Source organism: Chiloscyllium punctatum, chromosome 35 (genome assembly GCF_047496795.1).
Source record: "Chiloscyllium punctatum isolate Juve2018m chromosome 35, sChiPun1.3, whole genome shotgun sequence".
In the NCBI taxonomy this organism is placed as follows: domain Eukaryota; kingdom Metazoa; phylum Chordata; class Chondrichthyes; order Orectolobiformes; family Hemiscylliidae; genus Chiloscyllium; species Chiloscyllium punctatum.
Window position 1 is genome coordinate 17,452,228 of NC_092773.1, and position 18,075 is coordinate 17,470,302.

Sequence of the window (18,075 nt, forward strand, 5' to 3'; positions counted from 1 at the left end):
ATTTATTCCTACGTTTTGCTTCCTATTGGCAGCTGGATCTCTAACCATAACAGCCCACTTCCACAATCCCACATGTTTTAATTTTACATGTTAACTCTTATGTAGAACCTTATCAAAAATGTACTAAAAGTGCAAGTAAACCACATCCACTGGCTCTCTTTGTTCACCCTCTTCATCTCCTTGTTCATCTATATCACCTCTTTCTCTATGTCACCAGTTGACAGTTTATTTGCAAATCTGAAGTATTTATTTTTCACACTTTTAATCATAAATTTGTTTTTACAAATCAAATTTGTAGTTCCACCTGGTTCTCATCATGATTCAAGCTGTTGTTACAGAATCATTGATGTCTCCAGCTCAGAAAAAAGGCCATTCTGCCTCTCAAGTCTGCACCAGTCAAAAGCGACTAACAAACTATTCTAATCCCATTTTCCATAACTTGGTCCAAAGCACTGGCATCAGAAGTGTACATTTAAATACTTCTTCAATACTTTGAGGGTTTCTGCAGCCAATAGCTTCACAGGCACCAAGTTCCAGATTCCCACCATCCTCTGGGTGAAAAAAACAAAATAGTCATATCCTCTTTAAATCTCCAGCCTCTTTGCTTAAATCTATGGCTCCGGGTCATTAGTCTCACCACCGAAGGAAAAGTTCTTGTCTACACTGTCTTAATAATTTTCTGCATCCTGTACATGTACATATACCTATACATGCTTAATAATTTAAAAAATCTTAATCATGTTGCCCCTCAGTCACCATTGCTCATCAGAAAACAATCCCAGTTATTTAATCTCTCTTCATAATTAAACTGTAGAGCATAGGCAATGTCCTGGCAAATCTGCTTTCCACCCTCTCCAGGGCCTAACCAACTGTTCATATAGTTCTACCATAACCTCTCTGCTTTTAAACTCTATGCCTTGGCTAATAAAGGTAAATATTCCATATGCTTTCTTTACTATGTCATCTATCTGTCTTGTGACCTTAAGGCACTGTAGACATGCACACCAAAGTCACTTTGACCCTCAATGCATCCCAGGGTCCTAATGATCATTGGGTATTGCCTTGCCTTGTTTGTCCTTCCCAAGTGCATCACCTCATACTTACCCAGATCAAACTTAATTTCCACTGATCAGCCGACCTGACGAGCCCATCTATATCCTCCCATAATCTAAGGCCATCCTCCTCACTACTTACTATTCCACCAATTGTGTTGTGATATGGTGTGGAACATGCATCGATGCCACAAGCTCCACAGGATTTGATGTATGGATGTAAAACAGAGACTAGTTTTTCAGAAATTCACTAAAAACAACTTTTCCCCTGCATTGTACATGGATGGTGCAAGTATGGTAATTTCCAAAAGAATCAGTTTTAAGGGAAAAATGCTGATCAGTAATCTGTTTCATTACCTTGGTTGTTGCCAATAAGTCTTTGACATTGTCGGCGACTGTGATAATTTGTGTTGAGAAACTTTCTTCACATTTTACATTCGTTGTATCAAACTATGGACAGAACTAATTCAAATTTGTGAAATGTTTGAACGGATAAATTGTGACACATGACTGTCATTGGCAAATAAATCTGTAACATGTGGGCATGAACATAAGGTTAGTCACATAAGTATCCAGCTTGATGGTCCAAGAACCTTCTTCATGTAATGGATGAAAAGCTTATTATCAAGAATAGATATAAAAGCTGAATGACATGTTTTGGTGAAAATTATTTTAAGTTAAAGGTAAAGGGAACAATCTGGGAATGGGATAGACATATGGTGCCATGTTAGTGGATAAGGAGGAATGTATACATCGATGTTTTCTCCCATTGTCAGACATGAATGATGGACCAAACATCCTCCTTTTTGACAACCTTGCATGACTTTGATATCTTCACCTCTCCTCTTCCTACTTCCCACTTCAAGAAAGCTATGGTTCTTACCTGTTATGCAACAATTATCTCTGCCACACGAACAAATATGAAAGCGTGATGTGCCACTGGCCCGTTTTACTTCAGGTATTTGTGTTTCTAAGGCTAAGGCTGTTAGGCACCTTCATCTCCTGTTACTAAAAACCTGAGACATACTGTCTTGGTCAAATGGAAGTAAGTGTGGATTCACCCCACCTTTGAAGACTGTATTATGGCACAGTTTGCACCTGATTCACAAACTGCAGAGCTCTTAGACTCTTTGAAGTCTTTGCTTCCTTGTGTGATCTTTGGAGTTTCGTAAACACAAGCCGGTACTGCTTGATCACTGGTTGGTGATTTCTCTGATTTTTTTAACTGGATGTGCTGTGCACTATGGGTCTGCATTCTGATTTTTTCCAAATAAGATGTTGGCAATCTGAAGTGCCAACCACTGAACATCAAGAAGCCGAATTCCAGAGCTCATTATCCACACAATGAATTCACCTCACTGGAACTAATACTTTGATTTGATTTACTTCTGAGTGCTGACTTTCCAAATGCTTTACATTGCCAGTGAAGGTGTCTTTATTTGAAACAAGTTACAACTTGTTAGCTTTACTGTGCCTCAGTATTTAAAGGAAGCCAGGTGCTCCCCCCCAGTGAGTATGGCGAACTGAGGGCACTAACCTTAGCTGCTATAATAACATTTCTCTGCATCCCTTTGGCATAATGAAATGGCCCCAGCTTATTTCAGCAAAAGAGTGGCCCACGCAGTTGTAGAAAAGTCAGGAGGATTTATTATGTCCTGTTCAGAAAATAACTTATTGAGGAGCAGTCTAAAGATGCGGAAAGGGATCAGAAGGCACACAGCGAAGTAGCAAGTAAGTTTCAGAGGACAGGGCCTTACAGCTAACTGTAAGAAGGAAGGGCTTGAAGCACAGGAGTAGAACGTGGAATTCTGATGGGTGTAAGCTGAATAATGTTGCTGAGGTGAAAATAGGTCATGAAGCAGCACAAAAAGCAGAACAAAGGTTTTGCATTGAGTGTGTCATCTTTGTAGCCGAGGAGTTCAGTTAGGAGATGATGGATTGCACCTCATACAGGCCAAGATACTGAACACTAAGTGTTTGTTAAGTTAGAGTTTGCTACCCTCATGGGAACAGTGAAGAAACATGCTTTCACTATAGATATGTGCATAACTTGAAACTCTCTATTAGAGTCCAGGTTGCATCTCACTGTGTAGACTCTACACAGCAGGTTTTGTTCCATAATCAAAATCTCATTTCACAGAGAGATGATTTTAAAATAATTACACACTGAGCACTTCTTTCCACTTTGTCTCCTTTACTGCTTTATGGCTGTTGCTGAGCAATTAGAGCAGAAGTCTAATATTCACATGTTTAAAGCAAACCAAAATATCACATGAATGTTTTCAAATCAGTGGGAACAAATGTATGTGCCATGAAGAAAGGTTAAATACATCAGTAGCTGGGAAAGACATGCAAGAAAAATGGCATTACATGATGCACGCAAGATAACAGCTACGTTGATGTGACAATGGACTTATTAACATCATTCAAGTGATTAGTGATGCAGTAATGTTGTCTCTTTTGTGTCTCAGGAATTGATACCATCACAGCTGAGGGCGTCAGGCTCTCGGACTCCTGATCACCACAGCCAAAGTGAATGACCTCTGACAGAGGCTCAATCACCTTGTTTTGAAATTTATTCTTCCATGGGATGTGGGCTTTGACAACATTTGCAAGGGCAAGGACAACATTTATTGCCCCTCCGATGCAATTAGATGTCAATCACATTGCTGTACATATTCTAAATTTTTCCACCTGCTAAATTTTCATGCAATTGGTCTCTTGTATTTGGTATTTCCAAAACTGAGACATTGGCAGTTTGGGGACTAGTGCAGAGCAGTTGCCTTCAGGTGGAGGTGCAGGGCTGTCTTGTCACTGGTCCTCACGTGGTGCCGACGTTAAGTTGACAAGTCTCTCAACCCCATGCGAATTCATAATTGTGGCCTGAGCCTCGCAGTAGCAGTATGACTACAGTTTGAACTTTGAGCAATGTGTTGAGGAACATATCCTGTAAATACAGCCTTATAAAATGGGAGGAACACTAACTGAAGGAATTGGTCCAGGTTTTGCTGAAACAGGACATCGCCTACCATGCATCATCAGTTTGATATTTTCCCTAAACCTGTAGCTTATAAAATGTGTTTGCTCTTAAAGTTATTGAAAGTGCAATTGATAACTAGCAACAGGCCATCTGGTATTTTAGTGAATGATGGAATCAACAATCTGAAAGGACTAAAAATGAGCGACAGTACAAATGGAGAGGTTGATGAATTAGAGTCATACCCGTAACATTAAGAAGGACAATAAGATTGGAATAAGAGATGGAAATGAATCGGAAAAACAACTCCAAGTGAAAAATGTCTTAGGTCTCTAAAAAGAATTTAATACAGACTGAGGTGAAACAGTTTAAACTGTTCCATGCCTGGTTCAAGAGTTTGATTGACATGGCATGAGCAGTGACCATTCCATTATGTGGGTATCCAGGCTGATATACAACAACTTAAGCGTTCTGTGGTGAGCTGACTAAAGTTTATTGTGCAAATGCAACAAGTTCTTAAAGATATGCAGTTTGAGGGAGAGCTGGCATTTTCAATGAGGTGAACAGGGAGATGTGCAAATTGTTCAGAAAAATGTGGCAATTTGCAATTCATGAGGCAGATCTCCTTCAACCTAAGTCATTGAACGACTTATAGATTGATAACAGCAAAAAGCCCAAAATAACAAAACTGCGCCAAGATATGTTTCTCAATGATTTTATATGGTGAAAACAAATGGTGTAAAATATGGTCATTTTTACTGCATTAAAATAACTGTTTTCAAATGCCCTAAATATAACCATGTCCATGTTTGCAAATTACCAAAGCCCCATAAAAAGCATGATATTATTCACTGTGTTCAGATAGATGGAAGAAAACTTGAATACCTGGTTATGTGGATAGGACAAAACAATATCTCTGATGTAAAATATGGATTAACTCGTGAAAATGGGTTCTCCTGTTCCAATCCTTGAGAATCAATGATCCCTTGCAGAAAAAAAACAAACCCTTAATCTGCTGCATGGAGAGATGTAAATTTGACAAGGGACCTTCTTTGCAAAAAGGTTATGCTGGAGGTGAGAAATGCTCTACCAATTTTCATTTGGAATCAGACAGTTGAACACATCGAACAGAAATTCCCAGGGTAAGAAACAGTTCTCTTTGAGTGATTTTTTTGTCACCAATTATGCTCGATGTAATTGCTGTTTTAATTTTGAATAAAATATGTGGGCTTCCATTAATACAGACAGTATTCCTTAAATAATTAAACTACCCCACATTCCTTTGCTTATTTATTTACAATCTCATGGGTTGGAACTAGCTGGAGGCAAAGACCTCACTCATGAATTATGTCTCACCATCAGTGTACCTTAAAAAGACATGTTCATGATATCGTCAATGGATGACTGCATGACACCCAAGGTATAAAGATCTCATCCATCTTAGCAGAGATCATTTGCAGCATGATATGGAGATGCCAGTGTTGGACTGGGGTGTACAAAGTTAAAAATCACATAACACCAGGCAGAAGTAGCAACAGGTGTATTCACAGTGCACGGGAAAGATTATATCCTGGGATAGATTACTTTTCTGAATTTCCCATTGTTCAATGGCTTAGCAATTTAAGGAATGTGATCATTGTGACATGATGAGTGCTGTTTTCAGTTAATCCAATCTAACTGATCAAATAGTACACGACAATGGACTGTAGTTCAGTGGTAAACCATTTCAAGACATGCACTAAGTGGAGATTGACCCATACGACATCATCACCCACCACTCATGCTCAACAGCCCAGCAAAGCATACAGCTTATTAACAAATACATGACCACTCAATATGGAGCAACAAAACAAGACTTTTGCATCGCATTGCTGTATTTTTGTGTGACAGCAATGGAGATGGTGAAGAGTGATGAGAGTGAAGATGAATATTTGATAATGATTGTGTGGCAATCACAACCACCAGTGGCATGATAACCAAGTTAACAATTAAGTGCAACCAAAAACAAGGTATATCTCTCCAGACAGATAAACACTCACAGGCCAGTCCTAGCTATCAAAGCATCATATTGAAGTTTGAAATGTTAGGCATATAATTTCTGTTTTTCCTATCTTCATAATGAGCAAATTGATAACACCTGTCTGGGATAGGTTTTTAACATTGGAAACAGGAGGATGCTGTGTTATGTGTCATTATACTTTTAAGGGGCATACTCTTGACATCTTCACTGCATTACAGCACATGACCTGCAAGGACAATGATCTCATTCTCCATCTTAACTGAGATCATTTGAAGTATCGCACTCCATGGCTCCTATTTCATAACCTCCAAGCTTAATGTTGTCCCAGACACATATCCACCCCAGGAATATACTGTTTGCCACAACAGCTCGGTTGAATACATGCCTGTTAAATTCTTTGTTACCACAATATCCACATGTAATTTCTTATGTTGTGGGAGATGACATAAGCACCGCTGCATAAGAGTCAAAGCACCTTGTTAGAGGCAAACACACACCACCTAACCTATTTTTGATAATGGGGAGACTGAATGGAATGAAAATAAGTACTCATAAAATAGACACATTATTGTCTCGCATTCATCTGGCCAATTTGCAAGAAGTGCCAATACAAAGTGAAACAAACATTTATACTGTGTGAAAGGAGAGTGCTGATGAGCTGGCAAATGGACTTTCAATGGTATAGATGAAGCCATGGATGATGAACCAATTAATGATTGAAATAACTCCATAGAGGCCAGTATCTCATCACCAAGTCACCCTTAGTTCACACGTGGCTCCCTCAGATCCAGCCTCCTCAGAATGAACAGAATGTCTGACACTTCTGTTTATACCTGACAGCCAGGGCTCCCTGATTGAATCCAATCAGAGAACTCATATCCTATGAAGTCTGACCTTGTAAAAATCCCAACAATGACAACTGATGGTTTTCTCCCAAACATTGTTTAAATTTTTAACAAGGCTGGTTAACTTTCCGTGATCAAAGCAGTGCCCTGAGAAATGAACCAGAGAATGTCAATTATTTCGTTGCATTGAAACATGTGCAGTGTGGGTGCATGTTCTTTCTGTCATCAAAGTATAGGGCCCTTTGTACTAATAAATATTGCTTCCAGAAAAGACAAATGCACCACACAGTAAGCCCAACTGATGATCCTAAATTGTTTGTCAGCATAATTCTCTACATACTGAGGATCATGCAGCAAATATTATCCATTTGTGAATTGTATCAAATGTTGGAAACTGTGTTGTGCATTTTCAATCATGGGTTGTTTGACCAGTATGTTGTTAATTTTGAACAACTGAAAGGAGATTTGTTTGACACATTCAGCAAGTGCTTGGGATGTGCAACCTTAACACCCAGCATCACACCAGCACTGAAATTCATTTTCAATTACAGGGAGAATGTCTTTTTGCCTTGATAGCAACATCTTGTTTGTGGTGAACAAGGTTTTGTCTTGCTCCTGCATAGTAGCAATATAAACTGTGGTGAGAAATGATCTAATCAAGCTAACCATTATCCTGCATGATGGAACAAAAATATGATTTCTTTAAATACAAATTGAATCTTCATGATGTACGATCATGATTTTTTCCTGAGGTTTTTCCTAATTTATGACCATTGTTCATTTATATTTGTATTCACGGAAAGCTTCATCCGCGCTGTCAATGGTCAACAAAGTGGACAGATTGGAAAATATGTGAGTGGTGAGCTAAATACAGGAGAAGCACAATCTAAGGTTTTGGCTCAATCAGAATACTGCACTAGGCAGGAAGCAGGAACCCCAAAGCAGAGCTGGAACATGAAAATAGCCACCTCTCGTGAGGAATCTTATCTGCCTTGTTCCTTGTTCTTGTAGCATTTTTATACTTAAGTGGTTTTCAGTGAAGAACTGAAGTCAGGTGCAAACAAATGGGCCTGCCAAGCAGCACAAGCCTGAGAAAAATGAATAAAGTTAATTAAGGCAACTTACTTAGTCTGATGCTTGGATCCCTGTAGATGAGCATGGTACTGTTCGATGGAATTCAGGATCACATGACACAAACTGCAAGTGTAACTCCGCTTCAGTGCTGCAAGAGAAGATGGAAGAATCAAATTGGTGATTAACTAATTGATCCTGGTTTTAAGGTATGACTTTCATTGCTTCTGCTGTGCAGTTTTGACACTGGAGCATACGTTACAATTTCAGAAGCATATCACAATGATTTTGAAATATACACATTAAGCAAGAAGGAGATTTTCCCATGTCTTTTCTGATGAAACAGAACGCTCGGGGGAGCATGGTTCAGGAAGTTCTACAGATTACAGTCAAACCCACAATGGTACATCCATTCAAACTAAAACAAGTTTGGGATGCACAATTCTGCGTTTATCAGAACTTGACTAGTCTCTTTCTGCCACAGTGTTACAAGAAGCAGAGACTTCTATTTTTACTTTCCTTTTTCAAAACGAATAAAACTCAGTTTGAAAATTCTGTTTTTGGAGAAAAATGGAAGCACTGTACTTTTACTAACTTGAACCCTCATGTTGAATTCACTCTGAATGCTGGAGTCTCCCTTAAATAAAATCAGAAGTTGGGCTTCAAAAGAGCGTTATCAAATAAATATTCATACTAAGCCACATAAGGTGTTCAAAGCATGTCAGATTTAATTTTTAGGACAGTGCTTTAGGCTACATCGAGATGCACTTGCCCACTGTGAATTGTAGGGCTTCTGTGAAACTTCTTATCTGCAGAATTAGGTTGACTTTGGAAGTTTGGAGAAGCATGGGGATTAGGCTGTAGCTTGAAGATACAGGTTTCTGATGAAATCAGAAATAGAAGCTCTGGATTGACAAGGTTGGAAAATACAATGGGAACAAAGAAGCTGTGAAATTGTGAAATGATAATGAACAACTGTTACTTAGTGCTGACAGTAATGGGATGTGACAATCCAGCTGCTACTTAGAACAGTTTCATTAACACTGAGATGCAAAACATGGCAGACCAATTAATTGGTACATGTAGCTTTTATCTCTGAGGAAATATTACTGGTTTTCTGATGGTCTACTGGAATTAATATAAGCTGGGGAGATATGAAATTTACGCTATATGTACTCCTGCCTCAAATTTTTGGGATTCAATCCCAAATCTCCACGCATTTCATAAGGATTACAAAAACAATGACATTTAACATTCAAAACACCACAATGTGTCAGAACTCGTCGTTTACCCAATGTCTGTAAAAACTCTCTAACCCTATGGCAGTACCTCTCAAGTGACAACCTCCTTGAGATGAACTGAAGATGGGGTTACACTTACAACAACTGAGGTTTATGTAGCACATTTAACACAGCAAACTTGCTGAGACACTTATGGGAGTGTTATCAAATAGACCAGATAACAAACCACATAAATATATATTTGGATAGGTGACCAAAAGCTTGCTGAAAAGGTAGATCCTGACAGGAAACCTAAGGTAGATATGATAGGGAAAGTTGAGGGACAGAATTCCATTTCTTAGTGACTGGCAGCTGAAGATATAACCACGAATGTAGAAATGATCAAAATCAGACCCACGAGAGGTCAGAATTGAAGGTAAAACCACAGACTACGACAACAGCACAACAACATCTTGTTTCTTTATTGCAGCTTGCAGAAAGTAGGTGACACTGCTTAATGTTAATGGCTATATTTACATGGGCTACCGACATCGTTGTGGAACTAAAAGGTACAGGTGATATTAAAGCCATTTAATTTTCCTTTTAATCTGAAGTCAACAGAAGCTTAAAGAAAAGTCATCGAAAACACACAATAATTTCACAAACATGAAAAAAGGGGGTCACAATGAGGAACGCGCAGTGGCAATTTTTATATCTTTTCTCATGAAAGGGAGAAATCATGAATCTGTTAGCCTGGTACGGCAGTGTTAGCAGATGGCAAAAACTGAACATGTGTGTCAAAATCGTGAACTCTTAAAAACACTTGGAGTAAATCGGAATAGAGAATATGGATTCAAAAAGGGTAGATGATGCTCAATGACTTGAATGTTTTGACAAATACAAAAACTATGTAGAACAAGGGATGGGCAGATATTAGCAAGTTTTGAGAAGATTTGTACCTCAGGTTGAGGTTTTGGATGTAGGTTTATTCACTGAGCTGGAAGGATCATTTCCAGATGTTTCGTCACATCTTCAGCGGTAACATCTTCAGCGGGTCTCAGGCGAAGCACTACTGATAATCCCTGTTTTCTGTTTATATATTTGCGTTCCTTTGGGTTGGTGATGTCATTTCCAGTGGTGATGTTATTTTGTGTGGTGAAGTTGGTCCGAGGGAGTGTTGCTGAACAAAGAGACCTTGGAGTGCAGGTTCATAGCTCCTTGAAAGTGGAGTCACAGATAGATAGGATAGTGAAGAAGGCATTTGGTATGCTTTCCTTTATTGGTCAGAGTATTGAGTACAGGAGTTGGGAGGTCATGTTGTGGCTGTACAGGACATTGGTTAGACCACTGTTGGAATATTGCATGCAATTCTAGTCTCCTTCCTATTGGAAAGATGTTGTGAAACTTGAAAGGGTTCAGAAAAGATTTACAAGGATGTTGCCAGGGTTGGAGGATTTGAGGTTTAGGGAGAGACTGAACAGGCTGGGGCTGTTTTCCCTGGAGCGTCGGAGGCTGAGGGGTGACCTTTTAGAGATTTACAAAATTATGAGGTGCATGGATAGGGTAAATAGGCATAGTCTTTTCCCTGGGGTCGGGGAGTCCAGAACTAGAAGGCATAGGTTTAGGGTGAGAGGGGAAAAATATAAAAGAGACCTAAGGGGTAACTTTTTCACACAGAGAGTGGTACGTGTATGGAATGAGCTGCCAGAGGAAGTGGTGGAGGCTGGTACAATTGCAACATTTAAGAGGCATTTTGATCAGTGTATGAATAGGAAGGGTTTGGAGGGATATGGGCCCGGTGCTGGCAGGTGGGACTAGTTTGGGTTGGGATATCTGGTCAGCATGGATGAGTTGGACCGAAGGGTCTGTTTCCATGCTGTACACTTCTATGACTCTATGACTCCAAGTCACTTCCTGTTTCTTTTCTCAGGGAGTGGCAGATGGGGTCTAACTTGATGTGTTTGTTGATAGAGTTCTGGCTGGAATGCAATGCTTCTAGTAATTCTTGTATGTGTCTTTGTTTGGCTTGTCCTAGGATACATGTGTTGTCCCAGTCGAAGTGGTGTACTTCCTCATCTGTATGTAAGGATGGGCAGATGTATATGTGGCTTATTTGGCAGACGTTAAAAGTACCACCTTGCATGGAATCTATTAGATTGATAGATTAGCTAAATAGATTAGATGGATAGATGAGATAGATTGCTTGGATAAATAGACAGGTAAAAATAATGACTGCAGATGCTGGAAACCAGATTCTGGATTAGTGGTGCTGGAAGAGCACAGCAGTTCAGGCAGCATCCAAGTAGTTTCGAAATCGACGTTTCGGGCAAAAGCCCTTCATCAGGAATAAAGGCAGTGAGCCTGAAGCGTGGAGAGATAAACTAGAGGAGGGTGGGGGTGGGGTGAAAGTAGCATAGAGTACAATGGGTGAGTGGGGGAAGGGGATGAAGGTGATAGGTCAGGGAGGAGAGGGTGGAGTGGATAGGTGGAAAAGGAGGGAGGCAGGTCGGACAAGTCCGGACAAGTTATGGGGACAGTGCTGAGCTGGAAGTTTAGAACTAGGGTGAGGTGGGGGAAGGGGAAATGAGGAAACTGTTGAAGTCCACATTGATGCCCTGGGGTTGAAGTGTTCCGAGGCGGAAGAAGAGGTGTTCTTCCTCCAGGCGTCTGGTGGTGAGGGAGCGGCGATGAAGGAGGCCCAGGACCTCCTTGTCCGTGGCAGAGTGGGAGGGGGAGTTGAAATGTTGGGCCACGGGGCGGTATGGTTGATTGGTGCGGGTTACCCGGAGATGTTCCCTAAAGCGCTCTGCGAGGAGGCACCCAGTCTCCCCAATTTAGAGGAGACCGCATCGGGAGCAACGGATACAATAAATGATATTAGTGGATGTGCAAGTAAAACTTTGATGGATGTGGAAGGCTCCTTTAGGGCCTTGGATAGAGGTGAGGGAGGAGGTGTGGGCGCAGGTTTTACAGTTCCTGCGGTGGCAGGGGAAAGTGCCAGGAATGGAGGGTGGGTTGTAGGGGGCGTGGACCTGACCAGGTAGTCACGGAGGGAACGGTCTTTGCGGAAGGTGGAAAGGGGTGGTAAGGGAAATATATCCCTGGTGGTGGGGTCTGTTCGGAGGTGGCGGAAATGTCGGCGGATGATTTGGTTTATGTGAAAGTTGGTAGGGTGGAAGGTGAGCACCAGGGGCGTTCTGTCATTGTTACGGTTGGAGGGGTGGGGTCTGAGGGCGGAGGTGTGGGATGTTGACGAGACGCGTTGGAGGGCATCTTTAACCACGTGGGAAGGGAAATTGCAGTCTCTAAAGGAGGCCATCTGGTGTGTTCTGTGGTGGAACTGGTCCTCCTGGGAGCAGATACGGCGGAGGTGTAGGAATTGGGAATACGGGATGGCATTTTTGCAAGAGGTAGGGTGGGAAGAGGTATAATCCAGGTAGCTGTGGGAGTCAGTGGGTTTGTAAAAAATGTCAGTGTCAAGTCGGTCATCATTAATGGAGATGGAGAGGTCCAGGAAGGGGTGGGAGGTGTCAGAAATGGTCCAGGTAAATTTAAGGTCAGGGTGGAATGTGTTGGTGAAGTTGATGAATTGCTCAACATCCTCGCGGGAGCACGAGGTGGTGCCAATGCAGTTATCAATGTAGCGGAGGAAGAGGTGGGGAGTGGTGCCGGTGTAATTACGGAAGATCAGCTGCTCTACGTAGCCAACAAAAAGACAAGCATAGCTGGGGCCCATACATGTGCCCATGGCTACCCCTTTGGTCTGGAGGAAGTGGGAGGATTCAAAGGAGAAATTGTTAAGGTGAGGATCAGTTCGGCCAAACGAATGAGAGTGTCGGTGGAAGGGTACTGTTGGGGACGTCTGGAGAGGAAAAAAAAGGAGGGCTTGGAGGCCCTGGTCATGGCGGATGGAGGTGTGGAGGGATTGGATATCCATGGTGAAGATGAGGCGTTGGGGGCCAGGGAAACGGAAGTCTTGGAGGAGGTGGAGGGCGTGGGTGGTGTCTCGAACATATATGGGGAGTTTCAGGACTGGGGGGATAGGACAGTGTTGAGGTAGGTAGAGATGAGTTCAGTGGGGCAGGAGCAAAGCTTATCTCTCCACGCTTCAGGCTCACTGCCTTTATTCCTGATGAAGGGCTTTTGCCCGAAACGTCGATTTCGTAGCTACTTGGATGCTGCCTGAACTGCTGTGCTCTTCCAGCACCACTAATCCAGAATCTGGATAAATAGACAGACAGATATGCAGATAGATAACAGAAGACAGAGATTAAAGGCAAATTATAGATTTAAGATTGCTGAGATGTGTTTTGGTGTCCCCTAAGGTCTACTCTTGAATCTATTTTGTGTTTTCATTTATAGCAAGGATTTAGAAATAATGCATTGTATCAAATTAGATTGGAAAAAAGTAACCAGATTTACTTCATTGTCTTTTATGGCATCAGGATGTGCTGAAGAATTTAAGTCAATTAAGTTACATTTGAATTTGAAGGGTGGGCATTCATAATGTTCCAGGGACAGACAAAGAAAATGCTTCAGAGACACTCTGAAGCTCCCCCGAAGTGCAGCAGCATTGGCCTTAATGAGTGGGAGGAACTCACAACCAATCATTCAGAATGGTGATAACTTGCCCGTTAAGTTTCATCCTACTTGAAGTCCCAATGTTTTCATGATTCGGCAGATTAGTAGTACGGAAGTTATAAACAAAAGAAATGAAATTGGGATCCAACTACTTTGTGGGAGGTTCTAGCCCATGTGCCCAAATGATGTACAGGTTGACAATTGGCCTTTCTGGTCATATGAAGAGTCATCGCAGAAATTCGTAACCTTCACTCGACAATAGCCTTGAATTTAAGGATAGCTACCATCATCAAGTCTTAGAATCTAAGGAAATGATTATGACACACTGTAAGTTTCTAAAATAGTAATGACACAAGTGATCAAGCTGTTTTGATTTTGTTGGTTAAAGGCTTAATGTCAAAGTTAACTGAGAGAACAGTTGAGTTCTCAAGATCACAATGACCTCAAACCACCAACAATTGGCGCTTTCACAAATGCTGCCTAACCTGCTCACTATTTCCATCATTTTCTGTTTTTATTTTGGATTTCCAAAATCCACAGTATTTTGCTTTCAATTATCAGCAGCTGTTAGCCAATGCTGAGAACTGTGAAGTCCCACTCAGGCATTTCCTTTCTTCCTGGTGGTGGAATTATAAATATTTACACACTTGTTGTTTTTCACTGTGTCCGACATCTGCACACACATGACATGGAAAAAAAAATAAACAGGAGTAAAAAAAAGAACTGTGAAGTGTCGGTTTTTTTGGGAAAATAAATGCATAGTAAATGGCTAAATTTTTCAGATTGGACCATGACGGAGATATAAAATTAAAGATATGTCTATATTTCAAGATAGAAGGATAGAGAGAAAGCTGCAAATTCAACTTTTGGGCTACATAGGGCAGTTGAATGTAAAGCAAAAATGTTTGATGAATTTGTACCTAACACTGGTGTGGCTACTTTTGCAGCATTATTTAGGGTTGTCTACTTGTATTGATTCCAGACAAGACAAATAGGCCATCTTTTAACAGTTACGTGATATCACAAAATGTGACACTCTAAGCGTCCTCACTATTAGTCACTCCATGATCAATGCAATAGAGTCAGTATTGTGCGTTCAGTCAGTTGGGTCCAAGTAATATCACACTAATAATCATTAAGCACAGAATTCAGGCCAAGTGTAGGTCGAGGATATCACAGCCATGTAAATAGCATTGTTTGAAAATTTCAAGAGATCTGCCCCATCAGGAACCTAGACTTCGAGAGAAATGCTACATTAGCTAAGACATTGGGAAGCACTGAAATTATATCATATTGGTAGGGGTATTTCGTAAAGAGAAACACATCATTTAGAGATCTGGGCATTCAACTGAGACTGCAAAATCGGTTAAATTGTAAATGAAGAATCTCACAATTGTGATTGATTTTGAGGGTGTTAACAATAAAGCTTCTATCCAGAGGTCACTGAATATGTTCCCAGACTCAAGCTAAGGTAGAAGTCAATATTTTCACAGCCAGCATTGTAACAGTATGAGATGATTTAACATGAAGATGATTTAAATATAAAGTAGGTTCCATGTTTTTTTTGAAAATCAAAGGTCAAGAATAAATAACAAATGAATTGTTTCCAGCTGAATACAATTTGCACATTTCTGCTCACAAATTCATCAGCTTGTTTCATCAATGAGTTCTTGATCTCAAGGAAGATGCAGGTAAATCATTCTCTGCTGGAGTATTCTATGTTTGTGTGGACAAGAGCAGATTTGTCACTGCCAAGAACTACTTGTAACAAGAGATAAAATGCTTCTGATTGAAAATTCCCAAGGATTAACCAAAATAAATAATTGTTTTCTATTGATTTGCCATCTCCCTTTATTTTCTGACTTCTCAACGAGTTTGAAAATACCCAATTAAAGAGTGTAATGGAAATCCAATTAAAAGACTGTAAACTGCATGTAACTGTCACAGAAATCCAAAGTTAATTTGAAAAGGAACTCACCATAATGGCTCTTTACTATTCAATTTTCAAGGTCTTTTCATTGTTACTTTTAACTTTCCTTTCCAATTGGTTCACGCCTTTGAGAGCATAATTACCTCACATCTCTGAGTTGGAGAATAGTGGTCATGTTACTGAACTATTAATTTGAGGTCTGGATTAATGATCTGGAAAATACGTTTAAACCTTACCACACCAGCTGGGCAATTTAAATTCAGTTCAATAAATTTGGAATAAAAAACTATTATCAGTGATGGTGACCATGAAAGGATCAGGTTACTGTAAAGTCCAACTGGGTCACTCATATCCTTCAGAGATGGAAATCTGCTTTCATTACCAAGTCGAGCTAATATGCTATTCCAGTCCTAGACTAAAAGGGAACCCTCTAAAGTGGTCTTGCATGCCATTCAGTTAAGGGTAATTAGCAAGGGGTAAGAAATGCCAGAGATTCCTTTAGCTTGTTAATGTATGAATAATAATTTTTCAAGCAGGAAGGCTTTCACACCTTGCAATCTATTTATCTAAATCAATTTGAGAAAGGATTTGGAAACTGTAAAGACAGATGAGTTATCCTGCTTGCTGCCAGTCTACATGGCTGCAGCTGCACTGCTGACAAGTTTTTGATAACCACAGATGTTGAGAAAGCTGTATTACTACCAGACTAAAATCAGAAAGGTTTAATGCAGTTTCCCAATTTTTTATTTAAGCTCTGTTTTTGTTAGTTAATTGTTAATGAGTTAATAGTCAGAAACAAATGCCTTGTTAAGACCTCTGCGATGACTGGCAAGTTCTATTCTGTTAACATCAGGATGTAGCTGAGCATGATTGTGACATCTGTCTGTCTCATGTCTGTCTCAAGAGACAATGGATTATGCCAAACATATCTGACACTCCTGTATTGAAAGCGGTCTGGTGGCCTCAGAGGTGAACTTCTAAAGTGGCAGTCTCTTTCAGCTGCAGGCATGGATGACCATTGTTGGACAGAGATCAATGGCATTTCTTTTTTCCAGCAGTTTCTTTTCAATCATTTATTTTGTCCTTAACTTTTCCACAGCCTTCCTGCCTGCTTGTCTTCAGGCACTCTGGTCGACATCACATCCACATTGTCAGTGGACAAAACGTTACTTTGGCAGGTTTCTGCCCAAAAGTGTCAGGGTGTCGATAAGAATCCTTTGACCTGAAGAGCGTCCCTGACTACCTTTTCTTTTTGTGTGAAAGCTCTCATAAGACTCAGGGAATGAAACTGTTTTGACACTGGCGAAACTGAACACCAGAGTGGGTCAAGAAAACATGTTGAGACATGAGGGTACTGCTCACGATGGAACACTTGGCTGTTGAGGTGGCAAATGTAAATCTTATGAAGCAGTCTGGCTATCAATGACATGGCCCTCTCTTGCCTGCAAAGAACTGAATGCTAGGATCCTATCCTTTATCCCCATTGGGAGTGTGCAATTCCAACAGCCTTCGATTAATTTTGGCAATGCATCTGGAGTTCTGGTCTCTTTTCTCAGGAGAAAAGTTTTATCCAGGAAATGCATTGCTCTAATGGCTCACAAAGAGCCTCAATGAACGAATGCTCATCCATCATCTTCTAAAGCCGAGCGGAGCACCTCAGTTACTTGTCAATTCTTTCCATTTTTTCTTTGGACAGCTTTGCGCCATGTGCCTTACTTTCAGTGCTTTTGCTTGACTTCATTTTGATTGTCCCATCCAGACCAGTGAGATTTTATAAAACCAACAGTGAACGAAGACATGCATTCCAGCAACAAATGAATGAATGTCAACAGAATGTTGAACGACAGAGTTGTTGCAGCAATCCGAGTTCTGTCATCCGTGATTCTGACAGCCAGACAGGAAAATTAATATGTAGCCATCAGCAATGTAAATGTTAATTTGGTTGTTCGTCTTTTGAACTCAAAAATGCTGACAGCAATTGCAACACAGATATTGCCACCCAGGTGGAAATCAGCAGAAACATCTGACTGAATCTGCAACTTTCTTTGTTTGCATTGTTCACTGCTATAGACAGCACATTTATTGATCAAGCCTTTGGCAGATGAAGGGTGTGATGTGATGCTTGTTTTTGTGTTCTAAGTGTGGCATCATGCTAGAGAATGCACACCACTGCAACTTGAGACCCAAGTATAAAGGCAAGGAACCACATCAGCAGTGCACCCCCCCCCCCCCCCCGCCATTACGATATGCTGTATTGTATATTTTCTCTTAATAATAAATACCTTGGAGTGTTGATAAGACAGCATGCTGAGAGAGAGATTTGCATGCCATTGTAAAGTTAAGTGGTTAACTCCCCATCTGCAGTTTAGTATTGGGCTT

At 40.6% G+C, this 18,075-nt stretch overlaps 1 protein-coding gene across 3 annotated transcripts in view; it reads right to left on the reverse strand.

The window, feature by feature from the left end:
- LOC140459715 (zinc finger matrin-type protein 4-like) overlaps nucleotides 1-18,075 on the reverse strand; it is a 176,823-nt gene that overhangs the window by 24,782 nt on the left and 133,966 nt on the right. For 2 of the 3 annotated variants that reach the window (XM_072554152.1, XM_072554153.1), the window contains exon 6: nucleotides 8,020-8,116. In XM_072554152.1, the coding sequence (XP_072410253.1) occupies nucleotides 8,020-8,116 (97 nt within the window). Of the gene's footprint in view, nucleotides 1-8,019; nucleotides 8,117-18,075 lie in introns of those variants that run through there. The other variant, XM_072554154.1, reaches the window with a different exon arrangement.